The 23,550-nt window shown below is 51.1% G+C and overlaps 1 protein-coding gene across 2 annotated transcripts in view; it reads right to left on the reverse strand.

Annotated features, from left to right (window-relative positions):
* The window catches only part of TRPV3 (transient receptor potential cation channel subfamily V member 3), a 52,388-nt gene that overhangs the window by 26,596 nt on the left and 2,242 nt on the right, over positions 1 to 23,550 (reverse strand). For both annotated transcript variants that reach the window (XM_064271571.1, XM_064271572.1), the window contains exons 2-11: positions 15,313 to 15,417; positions 15,068 to 15,154; positions 14,137 to 14,291; positions 13,176 to 13,352; positions 8,537 to 8,677; positions 6,401 to 6,681; positions 3,614 to 3,790; positions 2,448 to 2,606; positions 1,610 to 1,711; positions 738 to 811 (exon numbers count right to left, since the gene is read on the reverse strand). In XM_064271571.1, coding sequence (XP_064127641.1) covers positions 738 to 811; positions 1,610 to 1,711; positions 2,448 to 2,606; positions 3,614 to 3,790; positions 6,401 to 6,681; positions 8,537 to 8,677; positions 13,176 to 13,352; positions 14,137 to 14,291; positions 15,068 to 15,154; positions 15,313 to 15,417 — 1,458 coding nt within the window. The remainder of the gene's footprint in view (positions 1 to 737; positions 812 to 1,609; positions 1,712 to 2,447; positions 2,607 to 3,613; positions 3,791 to 6,400; positions 6,682 to 8,536; positions 8,678 to 13,175; positions 13,353 to 14,136; positions 14,292 to 15,067; positions 15,155 to 15,312; positions 15,418 to 23,550) is intronic.

Below are 23,550 nucleotides of genomic sequence, written 5' to 3' on the forward strand. Positions count from 1 at the left end.
TCTACAGAACCCAAGATTCTCCATCTTAAACTGCAGCTTCTGTTCCATTCACATGGCACCGATGCTGAATCACCCTTTCTTCATTTAGAGACAGGAGTCATGTAGCCTTTGATGTCCACTACCCATGACCTCATTCAGACAGGCTGCTGAGCTGGGCTTTTTGGCTAGTGCCCTAGGGTAGCCAGCCTGACGCAAGCCTGGGGTGAAGACGACTAGGAGTCTGGAGTGTGGGTTCAACACCACTAAAGCTCCACATGACTGCGTGTGACTCACTTCCTGCCTCTGGGCCTCAGATGTCATGCTTGCAGCTGAAACTCAATGATTTCTCAGGTACCTTCCAGCTGTGACCTGCCAGGGTCCAAGATGGCAACTTCTAGACGCCATACATCTAAGAGAGGCTGCCCTGGAACATCCCTTTGTAACAAAGTAAACAGGCCCACTAAGTCTCTTTGTGCCTTCTCCGTGCTGCCTGCCACCTGAGGGTCTGTGACAGGGTGGAGTCAGCCACCACTTGCAACCAGATGGTGGACACTGTCCTATGGTTTTCTCTGTTCCTCTCCACGGGCATCCAAGTTCCTTTCTTACTAGAAGAAAGAAAGGAGGTCCCTGGCTTGTGACTATGGCAGAATGAATAGGACTTGGCAACATGGCAGGAGGACACAGAGGGGCACAGCAGCCACAACACAGGACTTTAGCCTTGCCTGTGAGCTGGTAGCTGAGGGGACAGATCTACTTACAAGACAAAGTGAAACCAGGCATCTGAGAGGATGGACTGCAGATCCGAGGGCCTCAGAAAGAAGATGGCAATGCCCTAAGGCCAGAGAAGGAGGAAAAGTTGTGCCCTCGGGGTGTGGCCCTTCGTGTCCCTCACTGGGGGATCAGAGGAGGGGCTATTTCCCAAGGACCGGGATTTCAAGCCTTCCCTGATTCCTCCTTTCCCCAGATAAAGGCCATCTCTCTTCCTCTAAGCACTGGTTTGAACCCAATTTAGGGCCCTTTTCACAGTGTACCTTAAAGTCTAGATGTCTGTGCCCAGGTCTTAAATCCCCTACCAGGCTGTGAGCTCAACAATGGCAAACTCCCTCTATCACATACGTATATAGATATACATGCCCCGTACTTAGATATTCAGGGTATATTTGTTGATAGGTTGAATGGATGAATGGATAAACAGATGGAGCATGGTTGGATGAAGAATGGAAGGATGGGTGGATAAGCATGAGTGGTTATTTGAATCGATGAATACTGTGTGGATAGGTGGGTGGAAGTTTGGGTGCAGATGGGTAGGTAGGTGGGTGGGTGGGTGGATGAGAGAGGATAGGTGATTGGATGAGCAGATAGCAGTGAGGGGAGGAGGATGGGTCACTGAGTGGCTGAGGGGTAGACAAATGATAGGTGGATAGAAGAATACATGGTACAGATACGATGGGTCTGCCTTACTTATTTATTCCCACTTGTATCTTAGAAATCTAAGGCTTGGAAAGGAAGTGCTCCCCCAAAGCCCCCCAGCAGCCCAGCAGTAATGGCAGAGCGGGGGTGTCTGAAGCCAAGGCTGCTCTCAACTTGCCTGCCCCATGGGGCAGTCTAAAGGGCTCGGTGGCGCACTCACCTCTTTCACAGAGATGCACATGGCCCAAATGAGCACAAACATCCTTCCTAAGAGCTGCAGCCACCCCATCTTGTGTGTCAGGGCCAAGGGGTGTGGAAGGGCCTAGGGGAAGAGACAGGAATGGTCAGGATGAGGTGTTGGGGGGCAAGGGTAGCAGCAGATCAGGAGGGACCATGCACATATGCACGTGAACCACTGAGCTGGGCAGAGGCCAGTATGAAGCCAGGTCTTTGCACAGAGCAAGAGAAGGCATGGTGGCCCTCTCGCCTTGCTTTCCCCATCCTTGGTGGGAATCCAGAGCTTTACAGCAAGGTGCACGATCCAATCATGGTAACAACACCTCACAGCATTTGTCCTTCCCAGCCCATCCATATCCAGACTCTCACAGGACCTCAGATCACAGTTAAACAAAGCAGGGACACTGTCTGTATGATAGATGGGAAACCAAGGCCCAAAGTAGTTCGGCGAAAACTCATTTAAGTAACGGAGCCAGTGACCCCATTTCCCCGTTTCCTGTGGCCTCTACTGCAGAAACACGCACTCAGCTCTAGATTTAGACCGTGAGCCCAGCCAAGGTCTGGGTCTCCTAATCCTCCAGCTCTTCCCCCAACACAGGTCAGCCGGGGCTGGACACCTGGGGCTTAGCCCAACTAAGCACTGGGAACATATTCCATTTCCCTAGACACAGTGAAGGACAGCACTGGGGAACCCCGTGCAAGCCTCTTGGCCCCTCTGGACCTCAGTTTCCCCATCTGCAAATGGACTGGCTGCAGATCCCTCCAGCTCTGACCACCCCAACAACACCTCCTTCCTCACCCCCAGAAAGAAGCATACGCACCTCCTCCTCCCGTGGGCGGTAGTATGAGACAAGCGTTAGGGTGATGTTGTAGAAGAAATAAAAGCAGAAGGACAGGAAAAACATGTACTTGGCAAACTTCTTCCACTTCATATGCAGCAACGTGTGCAGAGGCTCCAGGGTCAGCATCTCGGGCCGGTTCTGGGGGTGAAACAACACCTGTCACCTCAGGGAAGAGGGAGGGAGGGATCATTTCCAAAGGGCCCTCGATCAGCCCTGAGTCAGGGCCACCCCTGGCAGCAGGGGCCAGTCGTGATGTCCCATAGACTGGTTTGGCTGGAAATGTTGGGAGGGTAAGTTCCCGCTCCTGAGATTGCTGTCCCAGTGTACTAGGGCTCAGCCAAACACCAGAGGATCCTGGAGCTGCCAGCAAAGGACCTGATACTCAGAGGGGAGAGAGAGCTAGAAGTGCAGGGCCTGGCCCCAAACTGGCCCTCAGCCTGGCTGTGTGAGCTTAGGACAGACCCTGGCCCTCTCTGGGCCTCAATCTCCTTGTCTATAAAACTGATAACAAACAACCCCTGCCCTATCAACTTCAGAGGCTACCGTGGGGGTCCAGAGAGATCGGGACAGGGCAGGCTCTGAGAAACTTAACTCTTAGCAAAATGCAAATGATGAAGACCCAATCTGCTGCCTCAATTCCCCCAAAAGCTAAAACCCTCTTGTTACTAAGCCTCTTTCTTCCACTCCCGTTTCATAGAACGCCCCCACCTCCTCCAGGGAGGCCTCCCTGATTGCCCCAATTGTGCCTTCCCTAAACCTCACTTGGGTCCAGGTGTAGGGTAAGAGAGGATTCTAAGCCTTGCCATATAGATCCAGCAGGGGACTGGGGGAGAAACAAGATTAAGAAGATCATACCAACCATCCCCATACCCAAATGGCCCAAGATTCTGAGTCCAAGAGACCCCCAACACTAAGGTTTACAATTCAAGGTTAACCCGTAACAGTTGAGCCCAGCACCTGTTCTACACCCTGGCCTTTTTGTGCCAGACTCTGCCCAGTGAGACAAAGGAACGGGGGAACTGAGGGCGGGACTCCAGACACAGTCAACCTAGTGGCATGGGGTCTTCCCAGTGCCCTCTGGCTCCCCAGTCTGAGGCCCAGCCGTCTGCCCCCTGCCCTTTCCTCAGGCTGCCCAGGAGACCTACATCGATGTTGGTGTTGTAGACAATGATCTCCAGCACCGAGTTGTCTGTCATGGTGTCCACGTTGGTGAGGTCATAGAGCGAGGACGACACGGGCCCATACGCCCAGTCGGTGAACTTCCGGGACAGGCTCCTGAGCGGCTTCTCCTTGATCTCACGACTGAGGATGTAGTTCAGGACCTGTGGCAGGCAGAGGAACGACTGTCAGCTGCAGAGCGGGCTTGGGGCCAACAGGGCAGGGCCCGCCCTACCCAGGCTGCTCTGGGAGGTTGCTCCCATCTTCACCTGACACCGTGAACCTGGGCCCTAGCTTTGTCTGTGGAATGCACGTGAAGCTGGCTCTTCGCCCATCACCTGGGGGCCGTGAACCCAGAGAAAAAAGGCATGAAAGCCCTTTGCACACTGGGAAAGCTGCACCCCGGGCTTTGTAATCCCGCACTACCAGTCAATGAAGAAGCCAGGAACTGACAATTTTGATAAACGATGTGATGTCCATTTGGTGGGACTCGAGAAGAAGCTAGAAGTTTTTCCAGCTTCCCCAGCCCATCCTCAGTCAAGACTCCTCCTGTTGAGGCTCACTGCTCTGACAGACAGATGATGATGCAAGACCCCAGCCTTATAGGATGCTCTGCTGGACCCACTCTCTACATCAGTGATCCTCAAATCTTGCTGCATATTACAGTCACTGAGGAACTTTAAAAATCCCACACAAATCTCTGCAGAAGACCCCAAAAAACCAAACTAGCTGCCATCGAGTCATTTCCAACTCATGGTGACCCCATGTGTGTCAGAGTAGAACAGTGCCCCACAGGATTTTCTGGTTTCTCAGAAGTAGATCACCACACCTTTCTTCCAAGGCATCCATGTGTGGACTTGAACCTCCAACCTTTGGTTAGCAGTCAAGTATGTTAAGTCTTTGCACCACCCAGGGACTTCCATCCAGGCATCTGTCTTTCATTAAGCTTCCTGGGTGATTCCAGAGTGCAGGCAAGATTGAAAGCCACTGCCCTTTACCTCACTATTTCCCAAAAGCTGAGCCCTGGGTTACCCTAGGATGGGGGACAGGGTTTCCTGGGACATCAATCCAGGACCCAAGAGGAGTGTCCTGTTGGGAAGGGCGGTGTCAGCCAATGGGGGTCCCATCTCATCTCACATGACAGCCTGTCCCCACTGCCCAGCTGGGGAGATCCTAGGGGTAGGGATGGGTCTCCCCATACTGTGCCCCAGCCTTGGAGGGCCCCATGGGCAGGGTCTGTGTCTCTTAAAACATCGCTGTACCCTCCATTCTCAGCCTAGTGGTCAACTTGGGGCAGCATCCAGAAATGTTTTCCAAATGACATGGATTGTAGGAGAGAAGGAGCCAGGGGAAGAACTGGGCACCTCTCCTGGACTAGCCACAAGAGCACATTGTCCTCTGGCAAGCAAGAGGATCCTGGGGCCATGCTCCCTGCAGAATCTTCGTGCCTGGGCTGGGGTGGCAGGGAGAGCATGTGCCACAATGGTGTGCAGGGCAGAAGCCCTTGGAGAAAGCTCAACCTGCAACCACAATCTGACTCTCCCGAACAGTGTGTCCCTGCGGTGGGCCAGAGATGGGGCAGCAGGCACACAATTCCTCCTCTGTTGTAACCATTCCCCATTCCCTCCTCCCCCCACAAAAGAATAAAAAGCTCCCTTGTGGACTCCAGCCCTGAGCACTGGGACAAGACCCAAGGCCCTCAGGGCCCCCGCCTCCCCAGTCAGCTGCCCTGAGGCGGGCACAGCTGGGACGGCTCAACAGTTCACCCACCCACCCAGACTCCTCCCAGAAGGCACCATCACCTCCCAGGGCTCAGAGATACCCAGGAGCAGGCTTAGAGCCCGAGGATCTGTCCCCTGAGAAGTTAAGCTGAGCCATGACCCCAACCCCAACCTGAGTCTTGACCTTGATCTCAGACCAACCCATGACTCTAGCCACAGACAAACAGAGATCCGGGCACACCCCAGCCTGAGTCTTCATCATGGCTCCAGGCTAAGCCTGAAGTTCCTCAGCCAGATCACAAAGGGCCCTGAGCATCACTCTGCTGGGGAGTTGGCTCAGAACTCAACCTGATGGGCCGGCCTCGATCCCTCCATAGTCAGGGAACAGCAGCCTACCAGCTCTGGATGCACAGCAGCCATTCTGGAACTCCTGTCCTCCGAGAAGGCAGAAGGCCCAGCAGGTCACACATTCAGCCTCCACTAGATCACCTTGGTTGTTGTTGGTTGCCATTCAGTCAATTCTGACTCATGACAACCTCGTGTGTGCAGAGTAGAACTGCCCCATAGGGTTTTCAAGGCTGTGACCTTTCGGAAGCAGATCACCAGGCCTGTCTTCCAAGGTGCCTCTGGGTGGGTTCAAACCACCAGCTTTTCAGCTAGTAGTCAAGTGCTTAAGCATATGTGCCATCTAGAGAATCCTTCACCCAGGGAATCCTTACTAGCCACCTTACCATGCAGAATACTCAACTACAAAGCATGTGAGAAACTGTGTCCCCTTGGCCTCATGGCTCCCTCCACACTGGCCCCAGGGAGGAGAAGGTTCCAGGGCAGGAGATAGAAACACGGAGTGTTAGGGACTGAAGCCCAGAGGGTAGTCCCACTAGCTCAGCATGGTTACCTTGGGTCATGGCCTCACTTCCAGATATCCAACTGGACCTCTCCCAGGGCCAGGGCTGAGATCTTCAGTGTCCCCAGAAGGGCCCCTAGGGCTGGCAGAGTGGCAGCTGTGCCCCCCCCCATCTCCCACCTGCCCACCACCCCTGCAGGGTCTACCTCGGCCTTGCCCATCTTGGCTGCCAGCTGCAGTGGAGTGAGGCCTTCGTTGTTGCGCGTGGTCTCCAGCTCCCAGTTGCGGCTCCTCAAAAGGATCATGTCATACATGCGCTTCACAAAGTCATTCTGTGTCTTAAAGTCCTCAGCCACCGTCACCAGTGCGTGCAGGATATTGTTGCCCCGTGAGTCCTGCGAGGCGATGTCCGTCTGCTCGTTCTCCATCAGCAGCTCCACAATCTCGGGCTGGTTGGTGCACGCTGCCAGGGCCAGGGGTGTCTCACCTAAGGGAAGGGAAGCATCTGGGGTCAGTTCTTTCCTGGACCAGAAGCAGTGCTCCTTTCCCAAGCCCCAGGACCAGAGCCTGAATCCCCACCATCTCAGCAGGCTTGGGCCCTGAGGTTCCTCGTCCTTCTCTCTACCTCCCCCTTGCACATGGGAGAAGACTGAAATTAGATCCCTGCAATGGCCTCCTTACTGGTCTCCTTGCTTCCACCTGACCCTCCAACACACCGTGCCCAACACTGCAGCCAGACTGGTCCTACTAACACATAAGACCTCCCTCATGCAGAATAAAAGCTCATGTTTCAACATTGGCCCCATCTTCTGGCCTCATTTCTTCCTCTCTCTCACTCATTACCCTCCAGCCACAATGGTCTTCTGCTTCCTCAAACACTTCAGGCACTTTCCTACCTCAGGGCCTTTGCACAGGCTGTTTGCACTACCTATAATTCCCAGATATCTTCATCACTCGCTCCCTCACCTCCTTCAAATCATTGCTCAAACATCGCCTTTTAATGAGTCCCACCCTAATCATGCTCTATGAAAACTGAAACCCACCTCCCCTATCTTAAAACTCCTGATCCTCCTCTCCCCCTTTTTTTTAATAGCACTTATCATTTTCTAACATATTATGCAATGTTTCATTGATGATCTTTCTCTTCCTGCAGAATGTAAGTCCCAGGAGGGCACAGATCTTTGTTTTGTCCAGTGATATAGTTCAAGCCCCTAGAACATTGCCTGATGTATATATAATTGCTCAGTAAATGTCTCTGAAGAAAAGAGAAGCAGTTGACTCACCCATGGTCACAGGGCAACAGCAGGACTAGACACCAGCCCTCCTGAGCCAGCCTGGACTCTGGCCCCATAGCTGCCATTTCCCTTCCAATCTTCCCCCTCTCGTTCCCTCCCTTCACCCCAATCAACAAATACTTCCCAACACCTGCTCCAGCCAGGTCCTGTGCTGGGCAGTGGGGATGCAAGATGGACTGGATAGGGCCCTGTCCTCAAGGATGTGCAAATCTACCTAAACCTACTGATTAAAAAAAAAAAAAACACCCAGAACAGAGAGTAGGTCAGAGGTGATCAGGGGCTGGAGTGGAAGGAGTTGAACCAGAGAATTTTTTGGTGTGACAGAGCCCTTCGTTGTGGCGTGCTTACAAGATTCTAAGCCTTTGTGAAAATTTACGCTAAAAGTGGATGGATTTCACTGTATCTAAATTACACCTTAAAAAAATTATTTTTTTCACCCAGCACTTCCAATCCCATTTGCTTTTGGACTCCCTAGATTTTCAGTCAGGGAACTTTCATCCTCTCACTCTTGACTCCCTGGCTGCAGTCCTGAGAGGCACTGGACACAGGTGACAGGGCCAGAGCTGGGAGGCAGGACACCTACATCAACTCCTTACTTTGCTGGGCAAGTCATTCCCTTCTGTGAACCTGTCCCCCAACCTGTAAAATGGAGTTGTCTCCCTCTGCTTGGCCTCCCTTTCTAGGTCTCTGTTCCCTACAGAGTGCTGCCCAGGTGGATGCCTGTATCTGCTGTCAGACCCCCGTCTCTCTCACACACACACACACACAGAGACACACACACACACACACGGACCCACCCTCCCAGCCCTTCCCTCTCTGGTGGGCCTTGGCGGTGCTGCTCAGATGGATCTGCTCCTGCCACCTACTGGTCCCGGCTCTGTCCTCCTGGACCTCGGACCATCTCCAGGCTCAGCTTGCAGCCCCGACCCGCCAGCGCCTCTAGGGTCAGGGTCTGTCCCGGCGGAGTACAGAGCCAGGCGGGGCGGCTCCGCCTCCTCCAGGGCCCCCACCCTCCCGAACTCGCGCCCGACCGGGGGCGGCACCCACCGAAGTAGAAGCCTTCGTGCTGGTACTTGGGGTTGAAGAAGACACCCTTGGCGTGGGCGTTGACGTCGGCGCCGGCAGCGATGAGCACCGCGGCGATGTCCCCCTGACGCCGCTCGATGGCGATGTTCAGCGCCGTCTGCCCTGCGGACAGGCGGGGATGGCAGGGGTTGCTTAGAGGCTGGGACTCTTGGCGACAGGCCCCTTCCCCTCTCTGGCCTCAGTGTCCTCCAGGGACGCTTGTCTGTGTCAGCCGGCTACCAAGAGTCCCAATCTCATTTCTTGCTTCATGCATTCTTGCAGGGATACAAGAAATGCTCACTGAGCGTCCCCAGTATGCTCCAGCCAGGCGCTGGGGTTACGGCTTTATCCAGGGTTCAGAGCCTCGCTGAGAAGTAAGTGCTGTGATACAGTGAGGTGCAGGGGCTCTGGTACCCAGGGGTCTCTTAGCACAGCCTTTGGGGGCCAGGGGAACTGCCCCAGAGGAAGTGGTCTATAAGCTGGGGCGAGGAAGTTTAGCCAAGCTGAATGGGGCCGGCTCAGGCCTTCATAAACCAGGTTAAGAGTTAGACCTTTGTCCTAAGGGCAATGGGAGTCACAGAAGAGGTCGAAGGAGGGAAGTGACGTGACCACAGTTTTGTTGTGTGTGTGTTTGTGCATGTACACGTGTGTGTGTGTGTGTGTTTTCAGATGACTCAGGCCGTAAATTTGCAGAATGTATTAGGAGGTGAGATCTGTGAGGAAAGAGATACTGAGGCCTGAACTAAGGTGGGGACAGTGGGGGTGGGGAGGAGAGGAAGTCCCAAGCACCTAAGGAGAAAAAGTTCTCAGGGTGGTCTGTGGGGTGTCGGGGAAAAGGGATGTCTCCCGTAAGACCTTGTGTCTGGGCTGGGTGGCTGGGTGCTAGGTGAATGACGCATTGGTAACTGAGAAAAGGAACACTGGAGAAGGGGAGGAGGAGGAGGAAACATGACCCCAGTTGGAGGAGTATGTGGAACCTCCAGATGGAAAGAACCAGAAGACCGAGGTGGGGGGCGGGTCTCAGAATGTTACCATTTTCCAAAGAGCTGCCGGTATATCATATACAAAAATAAATTCCAGGTGGATTAAGGAACTAACCCAGTGCTGTCGAGTCGATTCCGACTCATAGCAACCCTAGAGGACAGAGTAGAACTGCCCCATAGAGTTTCCAAGGAGTGCCTGGCGAATTCAAACTACCGACCTTTTGGTTAGCAGCCGTAGCACTTAACCGCTATGCCACCAGGGTTTCCAGATTAAAGAACTAAGCATTAAAAAAAATGTTTTTTTTCTTAAGTGGGAAAATTTGCTTATAACTAACATTTTGGTAGGGAGGGCCTTCTTAAGCAAGACCCAAAGTGCAGAAATCATAAAGAACAAGACAGGTATTTGCCCACATAAAAATAAAAGATGTCTGTATCTCAAAATATATCTCAAAGAAAATTAAAAGACAAGTGAGAGGCTGGGGAAAATATTTGAGATGTATATAAGTGACATTGTGTTTTTAAAAATCCATAATATATTAAGAGCTCCAACAAATAAAAAAAAAGACAAACAACCTAAAAGAAAACAGAGCAAAGATTATAAGCAAGCACCTCAGAGGAGAAAATGCAAGTGGCCAATAAATAGAGTGAAAGCCGTTTGACATCACTGCTAATCAGGACCAAGAAAATTAGAGGCTAGCATGTCAGTGCTTTTCACCCACTAGACTGGCAAAGAAAAAAACCAGGGGAGGGATGGATAATATCCAGTGTTGGTGAGAGGTGAGGAAATGAGTATTCTTGTACACTGTGGAGGGAGAGGAAGTAAATGGGTACCTTTTAGAGGCTATAACTATTATGATTTTAAATACACATACTCTTGAACACAGATATTCCAAGTATTTTCCTTAAAATGTCTGCATCCATGCATAGCATCATAGACAAGAAGGTGCACTGCAACGTTGTCATAGCAAAACATTGGAAACCACCTGAATGTTTTTGAAGAGGGGAATGAGGAAATCAGCCATGGTACAGACAGCTGTACGCAGACTGAGCAGGTAAAAAGAAGGTAGGCTTTCATATCCTGATGTGAGAAGATCTCTAAGACATACAGCTAACTGGAAAAAAAAAGACATGTTGTAGAACAATACAGGCAGTATGATACTATTTTATGTTCATTAAGAACACAAAACTATTTTTACATGAACACCTACACATATGTCAAAGGTCCAGAGAAGTCCTCAAACGATATACACCATAATGGTCAGCTCCGGAGAGGAGATGGGTGAAGAGTTGATTTCTTTAAAAACGTACCTAAAATCTTTGAACATCTTGCAATGAAACTATTCGTGCGTCATTTATATAATTAAAAATTAATTGTTATGTTGAATCTGGGTGATGGGTATATAGGGGTTCATTATGCTACCATTTCAACTTTTTTGTTTAAAAAATTTTTAGTATAGTATATTGAGAAAAAGAAGGCTCTGAAGGCCTCTGATAAAATGCTAAAAAAAAAATTATTAATAAAGGTTAGTCCCTGCCAAATAGAGAAACTGAGGCTCAGAGAGGCAAGATAACCCACTGAAAGTGAAGAAAAAACACAGCTCTGTTGGACCTGGATCCCCACACCCCAGGTAGCGGGGACTGCCCGAAGGGAGGGCATCAGCAGATACCTTCAGGAGACAGAAAGGGGAACTAGTTTCTGCGAAGGCAGGAATAAATGGCTCCTCCCACCATGCAGAGAGAGTAGGCGCCTGCAGCCCCCCATCCCACCACTACCACCCCCCAAAAGCCCACCAGCAAGAGGAATAAGGAAGCGGCAGGGAGAGGCCGTGAACGGAGAAATGTAAAGATTTGCAGTCAGGGCAGCAAAGTCTTAATGAAGACACTAATAACCTTCATTAATACACTTACTCAAAAAATACTGTGTCTCTTATGTGAGACACCCAAGACCCTGGGTAATACAAACGGGTAGGCACGCTACTACTAGCCGAAAGGTCGGCAGTTCAAACCCACCCAGAGGTGCCTCAGAAGAAAGGCCTGGCGATCAGCTTCCAAAAGGCCGCAGCGTTGAAAACCCTGTGGAGTACAGTTCTACTCTACTGTACTCATGGGGCTCACCATGAGTCAGAATTGACTTGACAGCAACGGATTTAGTTTTGGGTTTTATGTGAGACCCAGAGTACTAGGGAATTCACTATGGATAAGACAGACTTTACTCCTGCCTTCAAGGGGAGCATGCCACTCGGAAAAAGGGAGTCTGTAAGCCCCCTACAATAATGACAAGAAGGCAGGAAGGGACACAAAGGGCTGAAAGGGGAGACACAAGGATGCCCAAGCTTGAGGCACTGGCCTGAATCTCCTTGTCTGCAGTACTGGTGTCAACTCCCTAGCGACAAGCTGAGAACATTATATAGCTCATCTGATTTCTCTTTTTGTTTTGGTTGCCAGGGAGCTCAGGGTACAGTGCAGCACTCAGTTGAGCAAGCTTCCCTGAGTTTCCTCTCCTCCACTCCATATCTTCCAGTTTTTTTACGCTCCTCGACTTTCTATTGTATATAACAAAGCTCTTTTGAAAGTCTGTAGAGTTTAAATAATAAAATGACATTCTCCCATGAGAAGGGCTAAGGGCCCACGCTAGACTCCCTACCCAGAAAACAGCTGAGATGTTTAATGCCCCTGACATATCAGCAGGACAGTGTCCAGCTATTCTTCAGCTAAGCTTTTTTTTTTTTTTTTTTTTTTTTTGCTACAAACACCTCCTAAGCTCCTAACAGAGTGTTTGCTGACTCCAAAAACTCAAATGAGGACACACCCTGCCAATTATCCACAGCAGGTTCCCTAGACAGGGAGACACTATCCCAGATTCAGTCTCCTCAATCCTCCCCTGGCCCACCTAAAAGGGAAGCCACAAAATTGGGACCCAAATGCAACAGGTAATAATGACAATGACAATACCAATAGTTACCGTTGTTTGGCCTCTGCCCAGCTCTCTGACCTCTCTTTCTTCCCATTGCTCCAACATGCCAAGCTCATGCCCGTCTCTGAGCTTTCGCCCTTGCCTTGCTCTGGATGCCTCTCACAGGTAGGCCTCAGGTCAAAGAACGCCTCGCGGACCACCCACCACCCTTCATCAGTCTCCTTTTCTGGCCATTTAGTCAATGCCGACTCATGGCCAACCCACGTGTGTCGAAGTAGAACTGTGCTCCATGGCATTTTCAATGGCTGATTTTTTTTAGTAGATTGCCAGGCCTTTGTTCTGAGGCTTTTCTGGGTGGACTCAAAACACCAACCTTTTGGTTAGCAGTGGAGCACTTAACTGTTTGCACTACCCAAGGACTCTCATCAATCACTTTCTATCACATTACCTTTTTTTAGTATTTTTATAGCATTTACATCTAAAAACGTCCTGTTTAGAGCAGTGACCATATCTGTCTTGTTCACCACCGCACCCAAGTGCCAAAGCAATGCCTGGCATGAAGTCAGTATTCCCAGTTATTTGCAGAATGCAGGAAGGAAGACAGGGTTGCCTTGCTGAGTTCCTAGGACTCATCAGTGACAACAACGCCTCTGCAGGTACAGCCATTCCCACCCACCCACCGTCGGAAATCCCTGTTCTGCATGGCACCCCTGCAGGCCGATACCTTCGTAGGCCTCCTCCGTGTACTCTGCGTTGATGAACCTGTCCAGGATGTCATTCTCCTCAGCGAAGGCGAGCAAGGTCCGCACAATCTCCTTGGTGTTGGGGTTGATGTTTAACAAGGCCTTCATCAGGCAGGTCTTCCCTGTGTCCGAGGCCGTCAGCTTGTGCATGAGGAAGTCTGCAGGCAGGTCACAGGCTGGAGCCACAGGAGGGGCCTTGGCGGCCCTTGGCCTCCCAGGCACCAGGGAGGGGAAACCAGGGTGTGGGAGCTGCAGCCTCAGGCCTCCCGACCCTGCTCCACACCCCGCTGGCCTCCCTGACCCCACACTCCCCGCTCTCCTCCCTGCTCTCTTCCCTGGTCTCTTTTGCTGGCTCCTCCTGCTTCTTGGCCCCTGAGGGCCTTGTCTGAGGCCTTGTCCCCTTTGCCCTCTGCACCTCTCCCTGGCATAGGCATGGCTGCCCGCTGCCCACCTTGGTGCTGACACCCTGAAATCCTTACCTCTGAGATAGATCTCATCACCTCCTCCTAACCTGCTATTCCTCCTTGTCCCCAGGATCGCTATGGCTCTGGTATCCACCAAGCCACCTAAGTCAAAATGGCACCCTGAACTCCTCCCTCCCCCTTGCTCCGCACGTCCGTTCAGTCCCCAAGTCCTGCCAATGCCGCTGAGCAAAGGGCTTCCCAGAACTGCCCTCCTCCCTCCCCCAGCCCTGCTGCCAGGGCCCCAGCTCTGCCTGAATGGCGGTCTTCTCACACCTCTAGCTGATCCCCATCCTCCACTCAGTGACCAGACCACAACTCTTACCTGCCTAAACCCTCCCATAGCTCCCCATTGCCCTCAGAGTCAAGGTCAAAGTCCCTAGCCTGGCATTCAAGGCTCTTCATGCTCCCATCCCGTGGAAGCATGGCGGGGTGCTAGTGGACCCCCAGCCCTGCACCCCCTGCAGGACCAGGCACTGACCAGGCACGTCCAGGTCACTGCGCCTCCGGCACAGCTCCCGCAGCTCCACCAGCAGCTCCACTAGCTCATCCACACAGCCCTCGGACACGGCAGCAAAGATCCGCTTCTTCAGCCTCTTCTTCTTCCGCCTCTGCTCTCCCTTGGCCAGGTTTGCACTGAGGCCAGGAAAGGTTTCCAGCTCGCCACACAGGCACCATAACCCCCAATAGCCCCGCTTCCTCACCAGAGCTACAGGGCAGCCCCCCAACATCACACATCTGTCACAAGGCCTGAAATCCCTCTGTGAGTACTCCAGGCCTGGGCTTCCTGCTGCCCTAGGCAGGCTCCTCTGTTAATGCACATGTGATCACATTGCGTTACATTATGTATTTGGATGCTCACGGTAACAACCAGGAAGACATATGCCTCGCTGCTCGTGGTGATTAAGTGTGGAATTGAAGGAAGGGAGAGTTCATGTTCAAAGTTTTTGTTTTCCGATTTTTTTAAATATATCCCTCCCCACTTCCGGGCTCCAAACAGGTAAGCATCGTACGGTGTTGACGTGTATCCTTTTGTTTGTATGTGTTCTTATAAAATACACACTGATGCTTTATAAGCATTTATTTTTAATTTATGTAATTACGTAAATTTAACTCTTGTAAATGTGTAAATGTAATTCCCGTTCTGTTTCTGACTGTTGTTTGAATGTTTAATGATTTATAGGATTTTATAAATACCCTCCCCCCACAAAAAAAAAAAAAAAAAACATTTCCTACATGCCACAGGCCACAGCCATGGGCCCAGGCCTCCAGACATTTGTCCTACACCCACCCACCCACCCCGCCCCCCACAGGGATGGCGGCTTCTTTCTCCTTCTTGCAGGTACTGATGCCTGTCTCTCTGATGACTCCCCTTGGTGGAACATGGGGAGGAGGGGCGGGGCCTGGCTTACCTCGGGCTGTTGGGATTGGACGGGGTCTCTGTCACGTCATCCTGGGGAGACTGAGGGGAGTCCATGTCCTCACAGTTGCCAGAGATGCTGGGGGTGTGAAGAGAGGGACAGTTATAAAAATCGACAGTGCTAGCAAGCCAAAGCCAGGCAGGGCCGTGTGGCCCAGGGTAAGTCACTGGCCGCTCACTTGAGGCCTCAGCCTCCTAGTCCTGGAGCTGAGGGCTGGACCCAGGGCTAGTACTTACCACTGGCGGATGTTGGAGTCCATGGGCTTGGAGAAGATGGGGGGCGAGGTCTTGGAGATGGTGGGGTTGGGCTCAAACCCTTCTATCTCCAGGAAGAAGTGTGCACTGGGGTGGGGAGGAGGAAGGGGAGAGAACACCCAAACAAAGCCATTAGAGCTGGGGCAGGACCTGTCCACTTGGGTGTCCTACAACCCTGCATCCGAGGGTGCAGGGTCAATAACCTCTGTCCACGTGGCCTCAATCCATCCTCCTAGCACTCTGTAGGACCAATAGTGCTATGATCACCCACATTTCACAGATGGGCATTTGGAGGACCAGACAAGCAAGGAGCAATTTACCAAGGTCACACAGCTGGTAGGTGGCAGACCCTGAATCCAAAGCCAGGCCTGGGTGGCTTTGCCACTAGAAATTCTGGGGCGATGGACCCAGGGGTCTCTCCTAGAGGTGGCCTGACACCCTGAGGAGAATTTCCTTCTCTGCGGCTGCCCTTTCCAGGTGCAAAGGACTCACCAAAGATGAGGAGTATAAGGATGCAAAGTCCAACATCGCCACCACTCCCCCGACCGCCCCTCCAGCCTCAGCTGCCCCTGAAAGCCCTTGCTGGGGGGACGCCACTGGACTTGGAGATCTATGAGGGCAAGGATCACATCTATTGGTTCACTCCTTGTCAGGGATTAGATTGTGTCCCTCAAAAATGTGTGTTTCAATTTGGCTGGGCCCTGATTCCCTGTATTGTATGATTGTCCACTATTTTGTCATCTGACGTGATTTTCCTATGTGTTGTAAATCCTGCCTCTATGATGTTAGCGGAAACCCTGGTGGCGTAGTGGTTAAGTGCTATGGCTGCTAACCAGGAGGTCGGCAGTTCAAATCCACCAGGCACTCCTTGGAAACTCTATGGGACAGTTCTACTCTGTCCTGTAGGGTCACTATGAGTCGGAATCAACTTGATGGTAGTGGGTTAGTTAGTTTATGATGTTAATGAGGGGGGTGGGTGGCAGTTGTGTTGATGAGGCAGGACTCATTCTACAAGATTGGCTTGTGTCTTAAGCTGGTTTCTTTTGGGATATAAAAGAGAGGAAACAGAGAGACAGGGGGACCTCATACCACCAAGAAAGCAGTGCTGGGAGCAGAGCACATCCTTTGGACTTGGAGTTCCTGTTCAGAAAAGATTCTAGTCCAGGGGAAGGTTGATGAGAAGGACCTTCCTCCAGAGCCAACAGAAAGAAAAAGCCTTCCCCTGGACCTGATGCCCTGAATTTAAATTTTTAGCGTACTTTACTGTGAGGAAATAAATTTCTCTTGTTAAAGCCATCCACTTGCGGTATTTCTATTCTAGCAGCACTATATAACTAAGACACTCCTATATCCTCGGCTTCTGGAAAACGTCAGCACAAAGTAGATGCTCAACAAATATGAAGGATGAATGAATGAATAAATGAAGGGAGGAAGGGAAAAAGTTGTAGGGTTTCAGCCTTGTCATTGGACAGGCTCCTAACTTCCTCCTAAAACCTGTTTCTTCTGCATCCTTCTTTGTATCAACAAATGGCAACTCCATTCTACTCAGCTGTTCAGGTGAAAAATCTTGGCATCAACCTTGACTCCTTTCCTGCTCTCTTAACCCACATCCCACCTGTCACCAAATCCTATTGGTTGTACCTTCAAAATTGTCTTAGTCACTTAGTGCTCCCATAACAGGAATAAAACAAGTGGATGGCTTTAACAAAGAGAAATTTATTTCCTCACAGTAAAGTAGGCTAAAATCCAAATTCAGGGCATTGGCTGCAGGGGAAGACTTTTTCTCTCCATTGGCTCTGGAGGAAGGTCCTGTCTTCAATCTTCCCCTGGTCACGGAGCTTCTCAGGCACAGGGACCCCTTGCCCAAAGAACGAGCTCTGCTCCTGGTGCTGCTTTCTTGGCGGTATTAGGTCGCCAGCTTTCTGCTTGCTTCCCTTTCCTTTTATCTCTTGAGAGATAAAAGGCGGTGCAAGCCACACCCCAGGGAAACTCCCATTACGTTGGATCAGGGAGGTGACCTGGGTAAGGGTGGTGTTACAATCCTACCCTAATCCTCTTAACATAAAATTATAATCACAAAATGGAGGACAGCCACACAATACTGGGAATCACAGCCTAACCAAGTAGATACACACATTTTGGGGGGGAACATAATTCAATCCATGACAAAAATAAATCCAGACTCAAACCATGGCTACCCTCTTTGTTGCTCCCCCTGGTCTGAGCACCATCCTCTCCCAGCTAGATCACTGCGATAGTCTGGGGACTGTTCTCCCTGCTTCCCCCTTGTCCCTAAGGTCGGCGCTCAACATCTGTAGTCAGACAGATCATTCTAAAAGGAGAGTCAAGCCACGTCATCCCTCTGCTCCTGTCTAACTCAGCGTTGAAGTCAAAGTTCTTACTACAACCTGCAATCAGAACTGATACTTAGCAGGTTAAAATACGGAAATATTCCCACTCCAGATGTTAAAAGATTATGGCCTTGAGTCCCCTGAGTGTGCTCCCTCCACTGGCCCCCCCTTCTCTGGCTCTGATAAGCCCCAGGTGGGCACACTTGCTGCAGGTTGATCCCCAGCCCGCCTGCCCTGACAAGGCTATGGCCACTGTGCCCGCCAGCAATGGCTGCACTCCCTAAAGGTGCCCTGCATGGTGCTTGTGCAAACTGCAGCCTAAACCACCAATTGCCATAGAATCGATTTCAACTCATGGTGCTCCTTGTGTGTCAGAGCAGAACTGTGATCCACAGAGCTTTCAATGGCTCATTTTTCAGAAGTAGATCGTCAGGCCTGTCTTCTGAGACACCTCTGGGTGGACTCGAACCACCAGCATTCTGGATAGCAGCCAAGTGCATTAACCCTTTGCACCCAGGGGCTCCCTCCATAGCTTACCATACTTGGTATTTCGTATTTTCAGTATCACTCTTGAATACAAGAGCCCCTGTTACCTCTCTCTACAAACTTCCCCCTTGCTCTTTCTGCTCCAGCAACACTGACCTCCTTCCATTCCTTGAACACTCCAGGCAAGCACCCCCTTATGGCTTTGCACTTGCTGTTCCCCTCCTGGAATGTTGCTCCCCCAAATATCTTCACGGCTTGCTCCCTTGCTTCCTTCAGTCTATGCTGAATATCGCCTTCTCAGCTGAGGCCTTTCTGTGAGGTCCGAGGCCCTGCTACCTGTTGCCTGGCCTGGGCCCCAGGAGAGGTGGGAGACTCACTGCCACTTGAGACACAAGACACACCCAGGACAGAACGCTCAGGATAGACACACCCCCAGCACCGCCTTTAGGGAAAGACAGGGCTCATTCAGACACACCCAAAAAGCAGACACAACTGCCTTCATAAACCACATCACACACACAGATGGGCCTTTCATGACAACCAGGTACTGGGCACTGGGCTGAAGGTGACTTCAGCACCCGCTTCTCGCAGCTGCTGCAGGGCAATTGCTGGCCCTGAGGCCCTGGCCCTGGGACTGTGGTCTCCCAACCAGAGGGGCCTCTCTCCAGGAGCACAAGGCTCCTAGGCACCTTTGCCGCCTGCTTCCCTCGCAGGCCCAGAAGGATCAGCAACCCCCTCCACTCCTCACAAGGGCACAGAATAGCTCCCAAAGTGCAATCCCAGCCCTATCAGATTGGGTCTTCAGACTGGAAGGGAGGAAATTAGGGTAGGGACTATAGTCCCATTCCACAGATGAGGAAACTGAGGCCCAGAATGGGGAAGCAGTTCACTCACAGTCACCCCGCAGGACAGAAACAAAGTTGGTCAGAGAACGTGGCCCTGGATGTCCAGGCCCACAGCTCACACCACAATCTGCACTACTCTCATCTTAACCCTCGGGTCTGCTTGCAGCCAAACCAGCTCCAGGGGTTCACCGTAGAGGGAGGTCACCTGATGCAGCCACTTCCTAGGGTAGGGCAGGAAGTAGGGAGACCTGGGGCTTGCCTGGGAATCCCACTCCTCTCCTTCAGGCATAGACAAGGCCTGGGAGGCTCAGAGCTAGTCTAGAAATGGGGCAAAATTGGGACACAGGGCAGTGCTGGTGCTCATTGACCCTCACCTTCCTGCCCATCAAAGAGAGCCATTAAACTCTTCTTCCAAAAGAGAAGACAAAAGGAGGAGCAAAGCCTGGGTTCTAATCCGGCTCAACCTCTGCCTCCTATGTGGCCCCAGGTGGTCACTTACTATCTCTGGGCCAAGTGTCCCTCACCTGGATTGAGAATGGTTGGACTAGATGGTCTCTAAGGTCAGAACACTGGAGTCCGGGCAGCTCTAGGATCATTTGCTCATGGACTACCCACTCAAAGTGGACATCAGAGGTCTTCCAGTTCGATCACTGCTTCCCTGTACCCATGCAGCACCCCAGAACTGCCATCCCAAAGCTGTCCCCACCCCACCACACTCTGATGCAGGGGCTTTAAATGCTTCTACTGGTTCAGCCCCAATCCCCATACCTACATTTGGTCTAGCCCTCACCTGCCCGCCATCCTATCTGTCTGGGCTCCTTAGTAGTGCCTCTACTTAAGAAATATTTATTGAGTACCTAGTACATGCCAGACACTGCTCTAGGAGCTGGGGATACAGTGATGAAAAAGTGGGCAAAAATTCCTACCCTCACAGAGCTGCTGTTCCAGTGGGCTGGCCCCAAGGATCAGACCAGGGCAAGTGCAGTGTGGCCAACCCTTCCTTTGCTCTGGACAACACACTGTACTTTGGCTGTGTCATGGATTGAATTGTGTCCCTCCAAAATATGTCAACTTGATTAGGCCATGATTGCCAATATTGGGTGGTTGTCTTCCATTTTGTGATTGTAATTTTATGTTAAAGGGGATTAAGGTGGGATTGTTCTAACACCCTTACTGAGGTCACATCCCTGATCCAATGTAAAGGGAGTTTCCCTGGATTGTGGCCTGCACCACCTTTTATCTTACAAGAGATAAAAGTAAAGGGAAGCAAGCAGAGAGTGGGGACCTCTTACCCCCAAGAAAGAAGCACCGGAAACAGAATGTGTCCTTTGGACCCAGGGTTCCTGCATGGAGAAGGTCCTAGTCCAGGGGAAGATTGATGAGAAGGACCTTCCTCCAGAGCCAACAGAGAGAGAAAGCCTTCCCCTGAAGCTGACGCCCTGAATTTGGACTTCTAGCCTACTAGACTGTGAGAAAATAACTTTCTCTTTGTTAAAGTCATCCACTTCTGGTATTTCTGTTACAGCACCACTAGATGACTAAGACAGGCTCTGAGCTCCAAGATGGCGGGAACTACAAGTGCATCATCCTTGACTCCCCAGAACCCAACACTGGTCCTGACACTCAGAAGACCTCACTGAATGGGTAAGCAGAAAGATGGAGAGGTGGTGAGTGAAAAGATAAATGAGTGGAAATAACAATGGTCAGCTAGACGGATAGATGAGTGGATGGGTGGATGAATGAATAGATGGATGGACGGACGGACGGACGGACGGATGGATGGATGGATAGGGAATGAGTAGTTGGGTGCATAGATAGCTGGATAGATGGAGAGACCAATGGACAGGACCAATAAGCAGAGAACAAACACAAATTTAAACTTTAAATATAGTGGGGAGGTGGTATCCCTCAAGTGACTCCCACTGAGCTCTCAGTTGCCCAAAATCTTCACTTCTCCTAAGTCCTATCCTCTTCCCTGTCTAGCATAAGAACCTGAGGATGGGTCCTTTGTCTCTCCTTCACCTCCCTACCTTCTCAGGACCTACTCCCATAGGTCCAAATATCTCTAGCCAATCCAGGCTTGGTGCCTCCAATTTCACCATTAATGCATATTGCCTTAGTGTCCAGCTTTGCCCTCTTTCTTTACACATAAATTTCTCTCTTCCCTAGGCCTCAAGGACACTGCAGGAAACCAGTTCATGAGGGCATCTCCCCACTGTAGGCCTTGAGACTGAGAGCCAGAGGCAGGTCGGGGTAAGAAGCATTTCCTCATCTCACCGTGGAGTTTGTCCTCACTCATGCTGAAGGGCTCTGCTGAGTCACTGGGCTGCATACTCATTGACTCGTTCACTTCTTCTCTCAATTTTTGTTTGTTTATTTGCCTGTTTGTTTGCCAATCCTTCACTGACTCACTTTCTCAGAAACTACTAATATGTCCTGTACAGAAAATTTGCAGTGAGGAGGGAGGTGGTGACCCTTCCAGGACCCCTGTCCTCAGAGGGCTCAACTAGACCTAAGATGGAGTCCCAATAACTGTGCCAACCTATTCAGAGAAAGGCTGGGATATAGGAGCTCGGGGGAAGGGAAAGTACTTTCAGTCAAGAACAGGGAGCACACAAGACTCTGTGCTCTGTCAGGGTGCTATTTGATCCGGGTATGTGTCATGAATTGAATTGTGTCCCCCCAAAATATTTGTTAACTTGGCTAGGCCGTGATTCCCAGTACTGTGTGATTGTCCACCATTTTGTCATCTGATGTGAATTTCCTACATGTTGTAAATCCTACCTCTGTGATATTAATGAGGCGGGATTTGAGGCAGTGAAGTTAATGAGGCAGGACTCAATCTACAAGATTAGATTGTGTCTTAAGCCAATCTCTTTTGAGATATAAAAGAAAGAAGTGAGCAGAGAGACATGGGGACCCCATACCACCAAGAAAAAAAGAACTAGGAGAACAGCCTGCCCTTTGGACCCAGGGTCCCTGCTCTGAGAAGCTCCTAGACAAGGGAAGATTGAAGGAAGGACCCTCCTCCAGAGCCAGAAGAGAGGAAAAGCCTTCCCCTGGAGCTGATGCCCTGAATTCGGACTTCTAGCCTACTAGACTGTGAAAGAATAAACTTTAGTTTGTTAAAGCCATCCACTTGTGGTATTTCTGTTATAGCAGCACTAGATGACTAAGACAGTATGGAAGTGGAAATGTGGTGAGAGTTGGGGGAAAGCACTGGAGGCTGAGAGAGCAGCACGAAAAATGCCTCTGTGGCAAGAAAGTAAGGGCTGTGTTTGAGAAAGAAGGTCTTTTCACAGGGTGGAAGAAGGAGAGTGGCAAGACCTGGACTGGGGAGGACCTCAACTGCTGGGCAAGGACCTAACTCCTGGGGCCAGCAGCTGCTAGACCATGAGGTCTGGCCTATACCTCCCCTACCTGCCACAACACACTCCACATCTCATCCGCCATCTTGAGGAGCTGGCAAGGTCTTGGCTGTGTGACATCCTGGCTCCTGACAGGCAGCATATGCTGTTTGTTTATTCCTACCTTTGGCCCAGACCAGAGGTCACCACCTGGGTGTTGTTAACTCAGGTGAACAAACAGTTCTGCACCATTTTTCTGCATTTCTGTCCCTTTAAAGGCAAAAACTATCCCCGAGCAGCCTCAGGGCTGGGAGGGGGCCTGTCTGGCCATCAGCTTTGTCCCAAGAAATGCCCACATGCTCTGAGCTCCACAGTCCCAGCTCCTCCACAGCCATCATCGGACTTCTCTCTGTCCCTGGACATCACCTTACCCAAGGCCCGGTAAGGAAGCAGCATGACATCTACTCACTTGGAGCAGCCCGATGGCTCAGGAAAAGCTCCCAGGTCCAAAAATCTCTCCCCAATACAGATTTCTTTATACCTTCAATCCCACCATTAGCACATATTGTTTTAGTGTACAGCATTGCCCTCTTTCTTTACATACAATTGTATCTCTTTTCTTTACATGGAAATGTCTCTCTTCCCCAGGGTGAGTACTGCAATTGGTTCTGAGGGAGATGCCAACACCTTTGAGGTCTGGGGAGGAGTGCATGTGAGGACTCTCAGACAGCTTTTTGGAAGGAGCTGACCAATATTTCAGAGAGGCTGTAAGACAACCGGGCTGGGCCTAAGCAGTGGGCAGAGCTGAGCCTGGAGCTAAGTGCCTGAATGGGGATAGGCTCAGAAAACAAGGCAGTCTGATCCTGCTGCAGGAAGAAGGTGGGGTTTTCCTGGAGCCCTGTCTTCAATCCTCACCTGAGGCCCAAGCCTTCCCCTGGAGAGCAGGAAGAGAAGGGGTGATAAGGAAAAGAGCGGGGGCGGGGGAGCAATACTTGCTGACTTAGCTCAGAGATGTCTCTGCTCTTACCCAAGCAAGTCCCCCAGACCCAGTTTGGCCTGTCTGATCTCCATCTCCACCCAGTTTTCTCTCCTGTACTCCAGCCAGTACATTCTGGACACCTGTACTTGGATGTCTCTCAGGTACCTCTAATTCAACATGTCATACCTGAACTTGGCACCTTCTCCCTGACC

Source organism: Loxodonta africana, chromosome 18, assembly GCF_030014295.1.
Source record: "Loxodonta africana isolate mLoxAfr1 chromosome 18, mLoxAfr1.hap2, whole genome shotgun sequence".
Classification (NCBI taxonomy): domain Eukaryota; kingdom Metazoa; phylum Chordata; class Mammalia; order Proboscidea; family Elephantidae; genus Loxodonta; species Loxodonta africana.